The sequence below is a fragment of the Gymnoscopelus braueri genome (assembly GCF_963280865.1).
Source record: "Gymnoscopelus braueri genome assembly, chromosome: 6".
Taxonomy (NCBI): Eukaryota; Metazoa; Chordata; class Actinopteri; order Myctophiformes; family Myctophidae; genus Gymnoscopelus; species Gymnoscopelus braueri.
Window position 1 is genome coordinate 57703714 of NC_137607.1, and position 11463 is coordinate 57715176.

Sequence of the window (11463 nt, forward strand, 5' to 3'; positions counted from 1 at the left end):
TTGAGTTACAAATGTTCGCTAATAAAAATATATTTATATTCAAAGATTTGCACACATTTTCACGATTTTTCAAAAATAGCAGATGCAAGCTCATAGCGCGGCACCGAGTGACTATGAGCTTGCATATCTGCTATTTTTGAATAGTCAAAGAAATTTAAAATAATGGATTCAATGAATTAGTCAAATGAATTGTTGTTGTAACTATTCCCAGGGTGCGCTTCCTGAAAAGCATTGCTCAAAAACACACGGCGGACACAAAAGAAGATGTGCAGAGAGATGAAGATCAGTCTGAGGAAGAGGAGGAGGACGAGTTGAAGACCTTCAAGGCCAAGCTGAAACAGGCTTCTCACGCAGAAAGCCAGAGCTCAGAAGAGACAGATGGTGACAGTGAAGATAGTGGTGATGATGAGGAGGAGCATGAAGAGGTGCTACAGTCTAACCCCAGGTAAGGCAAGGCAAGTTTATTTGTATAGCACATTTCAACAACAAGGCAATTCAATGTGGTTTACACAAAACATCAAGCAAAGGAAACACACTTATTCAATGGCATTAGGATACAATACAAGCAAAATAAGAAAAGATTACATTAAAAAAAAACATTCAATGAAAGGCAGCGGCAAACAGAAAGGTCTTTTGCTGTGATTTAAAATAACTAAGAGTCGCAGCAGAAGGAGTATTTCCAATTTTCTATATTTTTACTTCTACCCCACTACATCTCAGAGGCAAATATTATACTTTTACTCGACTACAATTACTTAAACTTTAGTTACTAGTTACTTTGCAGATATAAATTATTACATTTTAAAACACACATTAACCACTTTAGCCCTATTTTATACCTAGGCTATTTGAAAATAGCCGATCTACAAACTCACAACGCGATCTACAAGCTCACAATTGTGAGCTTGTAGATCTGCTATTTTCAAACATTTTAGTACTTTTAACTTTTGGTACTTTAAGTATATTTTGAAGCCAGTACTTTTGTACTTTTACTCAAGTAACATTTTGAACACAGGCCTTTTACTTGTAACAGAGTATTTTTATATTATGGTATTGCTACTTTTACTTAAGTAAAATATCGGAGTACTTTTTCCACCACTGATGAAAACTAAATGCTGCTTCTCCACGTTTAGTTTTGATACTAGGGACAATAGGCAAACCTTTACCAGATGACCTGAGAGGTCTGGATGGTTCAGAAATGATCAGAAATGTATTTTGGCCCTAAACCATTCAAAGCTTTATAAGTAACTTACATGCTGCTTCTATAATGCACATCGCTACATCATTTGTAGCAATATGCCAATCTATCCACAGTCTGCAGTTGGTTCAGAATGCTACAGCTTGCCTTTTACCCGTTTCTTGAAAGTTCGGTCACATTACACCCATTCCAGCCTCCGTGCACAGGCTACTCAATTATTTTAGAATTGATTAAAACATTTGATGAATAACTTACAAGACCAGGTCTGGTCTTACCCCATCTGAGTCAGCTTGTAGCCTGCAATCCTCAGGCCAAAGTACTGCTGGTCATTCCCAAAATGTTGCTTAAAAACAAAAGGTGACTTTGGAATGACCTGCCTGAGGAGATCAGGCTTGCTGGGTTTTAAATCACTGACCTTTTATAAAGGTGCTTTTGTATATTTCTGCTGTTGGACAGAAACCAGCTAACTCCAAAATGTTATTTTTTTCAGGAAATTAAATAACAAAATATAAAATTAAAAAAAAATTAAAAAAAGCAATACTGCCTCATCAAGGTTGGTATTGTGACTTTATATATTGTGAGATACTTGCATGTGTCATTATTTTATCACCACTTTACCCCAATCCAGCTCAACAATCCACATTGCTCTCCTCAGAAAACACTCCATAGAGTTTAGAAATAGAATGAATTGTTTTCATACCATTAAGTTTGATAAACAGGTACACTGCATAGCTACTTTTAACAGACTACGGGGGAACCTGTGATGTCACACTGAAGCTGATTCACGTTGTGTTTGTGACTGTAGCGACAGTGAGGACGATGACGACAATCTGAGGGATTTAGATTTGCTGACGGTCAAGAGGAAAGACGTCTTTAATGTCACTGAAGGCGAAGAGCCTGAGGAGGAGGAGGAAGTTACCGCCCAACCCAAAAAGAAAACCGCCAAAGAGACCAAATTTAAAGGTAGGACAACATGTAAGAGACAACTTCTGATATTTGCACACTAGTTCAGGGGTCTTTCTTTCACCTTTATTTATTCAGGAAGGTCTTTATTCAGGAAGGTCTTCAACATTTTTGAAGAGAGAGATGAAGCTAGCCTGGAAACCAGACGAATCTCCCAGTGCAAAAACAATAAAACTCTGCCCCGCTCGGTTGTGATTGGATTTTGTTGCCCCCGAAGTTGTGAGGCACCAATCAGGGCCCAGTATGCAAATATGTGGCGGGTTTATCACCAGAGTCAGGTTCCACACAGAGATTCTAGACTAACATCTACGCAGTGACATTAGTCTTGCCATGCCAGGCTAAGATGAAGCAGGGACCCCAAATGTACATACATACAATTGTGTTGCTGATTGATTGATTTAATTTGTTTGAATACTTTATTAGTCAGAAATGTAAACAGCTTGTGGTATTTTAAGGCTACACACAAAAAAGTCCTGGGTGCTTGTTTCCATTGTGGTCCTATAGATTAAATGTTTACATAGATGTCATAGATAGCTTCATAGACTTGTTTGACGGCATCAGTGTTGTGTAAACAAAATATATTTTCTGTTAATATGTTGTTCCAAGTGCTTGTCCGGATGGAGGCTCCCCAGTTCAAAACTGATTATTTTGGGGGGTCGTGGCCTGAAAAGGTTGAGAACCCTTGCCCTAGAGGATCCCCTGTTGGAAGACCCATGAACTAGTCCATATCCAAACAACAATGTCAGCTTATTTGTTTCATATAATGATATGGGAATTACTTAAAAATTGAAAAAACATGTATTAACCACTTAATGTTAATGTTTGGGGTCATTTTAAGACAATTTTTAAGTTGCTTGATTCAGTATGCAATGCTATATGAGCTTGTAGATCTGCAATCTAGATCTTTCACTATTATCAATGTATTTATTTCACTTTTCACCTACAATGACATGCCCAAAATAGGCATAGATTAATTCTTGATTATTTTATTATTCAAATATCAATATTTATTGAGGAATCGATTACATGCATTCATTTGATTAGCTGTTGCACCCACATATCCAGCATTTAACATTATCCGTAAAATCATTTTTTAAAGATGCCAAGAAGGTCCTGAAGAGAAAGCTCAAAGTCAACACCAAAACCACCTTCACTGAGGACGGGGAGGCGGTGCAGCAGTGGCCGCCGGCCCAGCGCACGGCCGCGGCCGACCAGGAGGAAGACGAAGGGGTTTCTGGGATCGACGTGGAGAAGGCTCGGCAGAGGCTGCAGCGCGAGGACCGGGAGTTCGACAAGCAGGAGTACAGACGCAAAGTCCAAGAGAAACACCGCGACAAGAGACTGAAAGCAAAGGCCGCCAGGTAGGGATGGTAACAATTAACCCATTAAGACCTGGAACGCATGTAATTTTTTTAATTTGAGATAAAAAGCATTATTTTACACTTTGGCTATTCAAAAATAGCAGATATATAATCACTATAGCGCTGCACCGAGTGCAGCGCTATGACTGTCAGCTTGTAGATCTGCTATTTTTGAAAAATCGTGAAAATGTGCGCAAATCTTTGAAAATATATATATTCTTTTAACTCATTGAGTGCCATTAACGTGTTTCACGTGTTTTAGCGCTATGGTGCAACGTGCCATTAACGTGTTTCACGTGTTTTTGAAAAAAATAATAATAATCTTCCTGAACCCAAGATATCATTATCTGAAGATTTGCAGCTCCATCCACTCCTTGTTTAACTTATAACTGAAAAAGGCTGTATCTCGCTTCCTAAGCACTTTTGTTTTACTACATTTTTAATTTTAATAAAAATTGTAATGGCCAGAAATACATATCCTTTTGGGGTCCTAGACATGAAAAAGTTAGATCACCACTGATATAGAAACATACGTTTTTCAGAATACTGTTGGGATTTAGAAGACATTTGTAGAATCGGCTTCAGGTCTTAATGGGTTAAACAACTATTTATTCATTGCCGATAAGAATTTACTCAATTAAATGAGACCATTAAACGATGAATTGAACAATCCCACGGTCTTACTGTAATTGTATCAATTACAGAAAAGCCGTGAAAATGTAATATGTGAAATGTAATCACGATTATTTCATGAAATTATCTATTCTTAGAAACAACCCATTGCCTTAACTCATTCACTGCCACTGACGTAAAAAACGTAATTTTTCCCGTTTACCAATCCTGCCACTGACGTAAAAAACGTATTTTTTTTTTAGTTTTTGTTTCAAATTTGACCCAAAGACCAAGGAGATATGATTGTTTAAAGATCTAGACTCCCATCCACTTCCTTGTTAACTTAAAACTTAAAAATTCTGTATCTCGGCTCCTGAGTACTTTTTTTTTTCGATGAAAAATCTCTGGCAGTGGGCAAACGCGGCCAGCAATAATTATGGCAGTGAATGATGTCAAATGGTATAATGAATATTTGATAAAGGAATATATAACAAACACAATTTCGATTTTTATGTTATAGATAGAACTTTATTGAGGGAAATCGAGGTTCTCCGATTTTTTTTAATCTCTGCTTATGAATTAATCGATGATCAACCAACTATTGACCAAAGATTTAATCACAAATGTTCATCGCTACTGCCAGGCGGGAAGCCCGCAACCGAGACGGCAAGACATCCGACGCCGATGATGACGATGAGGAAGAAGAAGTGGTGGCGTACCTAGGGGACCACGGGGAAGAGTTTGACCCCGCCTCGCAGCCCGACCCGGACCAGCTCCGCTCTGACTCTGAGGAGGTGCGTATAGGGACAACCACTCACACACTTAAGCCATTCAGACCGGGTACGCATCTGTGTGTCATTTCTTTTCTTCTAATTTTAGGGAAGAAATAGTGAAAATGTGTGCAAATCTTTGAATATATATACATACATTTGTAACTCAAATCTTTAATTCTGAGGGTCCCTGTAACAAAAATATTTTGAGATGGGGGTCCGCGGTCAAATACATATCATTTTAGGGGTCCTTGACATGAAAAAGTTTGAGAACCACTGATTATAGCAACGTAGGTTTTTTCCAAAAAACTGTTAGGATTTACTAGAAGTTATTTGTAGAATCCCCAGAAGCAAAGATTTGAGTTCCAAATGTTCGCTTTAAAACATACAACATACATTAAAAGATTTGCACACATTTTTAAGATAAAAAAAAAATATAGCAGATCTACAAGCTCATAGCGCAGCACCGTATGAGCTTGTATATCTGCTATTTTTGAATAGCCAAAGACATCTTAAAATGACACAGATGCGTTCCCTTCCCGGTCTTAATGGGTTAAAGCAGGGATGTCAAACTCATTTTAGCTCAGGGGCCACATGGAGGAGGGCCAGAGGGCCAGAGGGCCGGACCGGTACCGGACCGGTACCGGACCGGTAAAAACATGGCATAATAACTAATAATAACAATAACAACAACTTCAGATAGTTTTCTTTGTTTACTTTACTTAGTCTTAGTTAGTACAAGCACATTCTGAAAATGTAAACTTCACAAATAGGGATGGCCAAATGGATACATTTTATTAACCGTTTACCGTTAGGCCTTACCAATTAATTAATCGATAACCGTTAAAAACTTTTTTTTTTAGTTTTTTGTTTTTTGTGCCAAAATACATTTTATTTCAAAGGGGCAAGTCTACACACTTTTTTTGTGTCTCCAGCAGAGTTTCTAGTGTCTCTATTTCTCTCTGGAAGAGGTTGCACATGAACTCTGCAGCCGCACTGAGGCGCTCCAACACAAACAATACCAATACAAAGACGAGGAAGAAGAAGAGGAAAGTCGAAGTTACGTGTGGTTGCAGGTGTAGACTTGGCCAAAAAACAATTAAAACATTTTTGGCACAAAAAAAAAAAAAAAAAAAAAAAACTTTTTTTTTTTTTTTTTTTTTTTTTTAATGCTTTGCAAAATCATCTCGCGGGCCGGATTAAACTAGTTAGCGGGCCTGATCCGGCCCGCGGGCCGTATGTTTGACATCCCTGGGTTAAAGACACATTAAAGTTCTCAGTCGCCACGACTGATTTCAGTCATTGGAGTCCATAGAAGAATTTTGCGCTGCGAAAATAGCAGTAGCCTAGTAGCCTATCTACAAGCTCTCAATGCAACACATTGAGAGCTTGTAGATGGGCTATTTTTTTTTTTTAAGATAAGAGCATTTGAGGTGGTCAAACTAGCAATTATGTTTAGAAGCATTTTCCATAAAACCCTAATGTCTCGGATATTTCATAAAAAGCAACTGTTAAAGCCTCAATCTCACCTGGTTGGCAGTATGTAAAACAGCAGGAACAATATTACTAAAACAGAATAATTTTAGATTGTATTTTTGCTTTAATCCACACTCCACATGGAGATAATAATAATAACAATAATACAAATTATTACATTTTATTTATAACACTACATTTTTGTAAACCTCAAAGGGCTACAGGGTTTACAAACATGGCATAAAACAGCAAAGCAACCAAACAATTACATGGGACCCTACTAGGCTAAAGGGTCAAATTAAAAAGTAGGTCAAATCAGGGAATGGAAAAAAAGGCCCAAGAATAATTAAGAAAATGCTTTGTTAAAAAGGTAGGTTTTTAGTCCACTTTTTAAAAGCATCAGTGGACTGTAGGGTTGCCAACTTTCAGAAATGGAAAAACGGGACACACGCACGCGCGCGCAGCGCGCATGCATGTGTCGTCAGTGCGCGTGCACGCGAAGCGCACGATTATTTTTGCGGTTTTGGGCGGATTATGGTACTTTTTTTTGTTGTTTTTTGGTACTTTATTTTGGTTTTAGGGTTAGGTTAGGGTTGTGTTATTTCATTCTTTTGGGGGAGCCAGCCCCCCAAACTCCTGAAATGCATAGAAATCTATGACATTTATATTAAAAAAGCCAGCCCTCCAAACTCCTGAAATGCATAGAAATCTATGAAATTTATATTAAAAAAGCCAGCCCCCCAAACTCCTGAAATGCATAGAAATCTATTAAATTTATATTAAAAAAGCCAGTCCCCCAACCCCCTAAAATACATAGAAATCTATGAAATTTATATTAACCCATTAAGACCGGGGACGCATCTGCGTCTCATTTTAAGATTTCTTTGGGCTATTCAAAAATAGCAGATATACAAGCTCATAGCGCGGCACCGAGTGCCGCGCTACGAGCTTGTAGATCTGCTATTTTTGAAAAATATTGAAAAAATATTTTCCAGATTTTTTTCAAAAAACTGTTGAGATTTAGATTTTTTAAAGAATCGCCTCAGGTTTTAATGGGTTAAAAAAGCCAGCCCCCCAAACTCCTGAAATGCATAGAAATCTATGAAATATACATTAAAAAAGCCAGCCACCCAAACCCCTAAAATACATAGAAATCTATGAAAATTATATTTTAAAAAACCAGCCCCCCAAACCTTTGAAATACATAGAAATCTATTTATTTTGGAACAGTTACTATAACAGTTGCTAACCTGCTGCTGCAGCCGCGGGGGGAGGAGGAGGAGGAGAGGAGACAGGCAGCTCATTCTTTCATTCAGTTTTGGGGCCAGGCACGTTGGCTGTTATGCTGTTGTAGCTCAGTCCGTGTCTAACTAACTATAAGTATGATATACCGTAACCTCACATGCAGCAACTTATTTTCGGTAGAGCAATGCCAATGTTAGATGCTGCACGTGCACCTTTATTTTATTTCGCCCGCTTGAACCAGCGCACATTTTCCCACATACACAATGAGGAAAGTGAAGTCTCACACAGGCAGACACGAGAGAACGCACACTGAGCCTGCCCTGTCAACAGAGCGGCACCCCCAGGGTCCTAGCGCCCTTCGCATACAGCACACAAACACTTAGGCAGGGCTGGCAGGCAGACGCACAGATTTTTTTTATTATTATATGCATCTTCCCTTTTACCGGGACAAGTGAAGTCCCGTACCGTCTCATATAAAAATCGCGCCGTCATTCCACGACCCCAAAATACGGAACATAGTGCGTCCCGTAACAGTTCAATACGGAACACGTCTTTTAGTTTCCAAATAAGGAACGATTCCGTATTTTACGGGACGGTTGGTAACCCTAGTGGACTGTGGTGCTCTCAGGTGTTCGGGGAGGGCATTCCACAGACGTGGGGCAGTAAAGCAGAAGTGGGGAGTTTTAGCAGGAGGGGAAATGATGGACTTCCCCAAGGGGACACACAGTAGACTTGGCCTGTCTCTTGTGCCGGTAGCCATGAAGATGTATAATGATGCACACGATATTCGCTCAGCTTGTTAAATAGACTAATTAACGGTTCAGTACAGTAAGGACACTATTTGACATGCTTACTGTGCATTCGCTTGTTATGTCTTTTGTCCTGCGTGATGCATGCACCGCTGAGGGTATACTGTTGTATAATATTGTTCATTATTGATGGTGCTTCTTTTTTGTGTGATGTATCTTCCTGTATCTGCAGTACTTTATCTTTGCCCTGTACCTGCTTCTTAACTCATTCACTGCCACAATTATTGCTTGCCGTGTTTGCCCACTGCCAGAGATTTTTCATCGAAAAAAAAAAAGTACTCAGGAGCCGAGATACAGACTTTTTAAGTTTTAAGTTAACAAGGAAGTGGATGGGAGTCTAGATCTTCGATAAATCATATCTCCTTGGTCTTTGGGGCAAATTTAAAAAAATATATATATAAAAAAAGGATTGGTAAACGGGAAAAAATACGTTTTTTACGTCAGTGGCAGTGAATGAGTTAACTGCTGTGCTGCCTTTAACACATTCCATGCCAGAAGTTAATCTCATAATGTACTCACCAGTGCCAACGTGTTATTGTTGTTTTTTTGTTTTTTTCACGTCGCCATAGATCTTGTTAAAATCCTTAAGATTGAGCTGTGCACTGTCTGTTTACATCCGCGAGATCTCACTGAATCTACCAGTGAAAACCACATGTCAAACGGAGCTCCATGGTTGTAGTTAGAGCGGATTACGTTAAACAGTGATATGCGAGGAGAAAAAACTACAGGAAGAGAATTGAGTTTCAGTTTCGTCAGTAGAACGAGGGCCGACGTGATCGGCAAAACCGGATCCCAAATAATTCTGTTTCCGGTCTTCAAACCGGAACCGGAAATGGATCAAAAAATTCCGAAAGTGCACCTGGAGGGGCTACGCGATTGGCACGCTGCGGCTTTAAATAGGTTCGCGTAGATCTACGCGATTGGCATTCAATGTGTTAAGGACTGCGTTTCAATTCAGTCTTATATTTTCTTATCTTTGGAGGAGGAGGGAGTGGGAAGTCCCCCTGCTGGCGGGCGAAGGAAACGCAGCCACAGCAGTGATGATGCCAGCAGTGAGGTGGATGAGGAAGAGCCAACGACAGGAAACAGGAAGAGAGCGAGGCGGCGTAAGGATGAAGATGCGACACAGCAGCTGGACACTGGCCTGTCTCTGGCTGAGGATGAGGAACTGGTCCTGCATTTACTGGGAAGAAAAAATTAGAGCATGGTTCTCTAGAGTAGTTAACACAGAACATGACTTTTATTTCTATTGTTTACTCACCCCGTGATGTCTTGAATACAAGGAACAATCCAAAAATGAATAAAATACTTGGAGTAAATTGAGCTACGATTAACAGCAGCTAATATATATATATATATATATATATATATATATATATATATATATATATATATATATATATATATATAAAAAAATGAAATCCGGTTATAAGCTCCAAAACAACGCTCACAGTTTCATCCCAAGTGTCTTTTATGGCGTATAACTTTCCAAAATCTAACCATAGGAAAAGAAAATGTAACTTTTTATACTACTTCTCCTTTTATTTAATATATAATCGGGTGAGTAAAGCTTAGAACTAGAGTATTTTTTGTGGGGGTGAACTACTCTTTAATTTCAAGGACCACCCTATGGGTCCATTTGGTTCCATTTGCACACTCTCAGAGTTACAGAACTGTAAGGGTCCATTTGAAATCTCCTCAAGGAATCCTGAGGGTCCCTGGATGACACTTAGAGGGGGCTAAGGCGTGAGGAAACAACGCCAGTGGAGGATGGAAGTTTGAGTGTTGGGATGTGGCCATAGTGAGGTTTTCTGTACAGTTCTAGTTATTAGCATGTTATTGACAGTCTTGTTAAAGCAATGGCAACATCTAATACAGGGCCTGTCTCTCTAGCTCCTTTAAACAGAAAATACATTTTCAGGTGGGTTGCCAATTGCATCCAATCAAGAGAAAGAATCCATTCACCAGCTTCAATATTATAGGGTTCCAATTCCAATTTGGTCTGTGTTTTTTGTTTTGTTTCATCACTTCCAATTTACTGTATCCTGTATGACTTCTCTCTCCTGACTGGAGGAAATTGGTATCCCGACCTGGAAATTTACTTTCTGTTTTAGTAAAGAGCTTGAGGGACGGGGAAGTCACAATATAGAGCTATTTAACACTTAAGTTCTACCAAAACAAGTATCACAAAACTAGTTTTCCATTTGTTGTATTTTCTGTATAACATTCTGTATCATAGTTTTCATATACATATGTTTGTATTTGTTAAGCTTGAAGTATCACAGCAGAAAACATTTACTTTCAGAACAGTTATTCCTGTGTAATTCAGTAAATGCTTTTTTTGCTTTTGGTCAAGTTATGACCTTTTTTTGGTTAAATGGAGAATATTATCAGTTTATATACTTAGTGATGTCTTGTCTGATAAGGTGAATGATAGTTGGGGGATGATAAAGTTTGACTTGTGTAATTTGAAATGGTCTGACATTGTCAACAAAATGTTTTAAATAAATATTTAATAGACCAATTGATGATTAATTATTTTAAGTTGAATTTGATCTTGTCAAAGTAGTGTGAAGATGAAAGCTGTACAGATGGTGTAACCAACCCATCATTTATCACAACATTTAATCAAAGAAACCTATTGAATAAATACATAGTGTGTGTGTGTGTGTGTGTGAGTGTGTGAAAGATAACCAGCAACAACACAATAACCATATAAAAGTCGTGTGTGAAAGATAACCATATAAAAGTCAATGTAAATAGTCTATCAATCAATGCATAAATAGAGGATCAAGTAATAAAAACAGTGTAATAGCACATATAATCTATGATGATAAGTATGTAAATATGTATAAGTATACATTTAAAGCTAACCGTACACATAACTTACACATGTACAAACGCACATACACGTCCATACCCACCTACACATATTTAATGAAAGAAAAATAACCTTAAGGCAGACAAGAATTTAGGATGTAATGCCTAGATTGGACAATAGAAGGTGTATTATTTGTTTCTTGACTGAA

At 38.4% G+C, this 11463-nt stretch overlaps 1 protein-coding gene across 3 annotated transcripts in view; it reads left to right on the top strand.

Moving 5' to 3' along the window:
- Positions 1 to 10956, top strand: part of ddx10 (DEAD (Asp-Glu-Ala-Asp) box polypeptide 10) — a 34929-nt gene extending 23973 nt beyond the window's left edge. Inside the window, exons 10-14 of one of the 3 annotated variants that reach the window (XM_080432016.1) lie at positions 212 to 445; positions 2004 to 2161; positions 3261 to 3522; positions 4778 to 4928; positions 9417 to 10956. In XM_080432016.1, the coding sequence (XP_080288142.1) occupies positions 212 to 445; positions 2004 to 2161; positions 3261 to 3522; positions 4778 to 4928; positions 9417 to 9635 (1024 nt within the window). In that variant the 3' untranslated portion in view covers positions 9636 to 10956. Of the gene's footprint in view, positions 1 to 211; positions 446 to 2003; positions 2162 to 3260; positions 3523 to 4777; positions 4929 to 9412 lie in introns of all 3 variants that reach the window. The other 2 variants (XM_080432017.1, XM_080432015.1) reach the window with 2 other exon arrangements.
- The last annotated feature ends 507 nt before the right edge of the window (positions 10957 to 11463 follow it).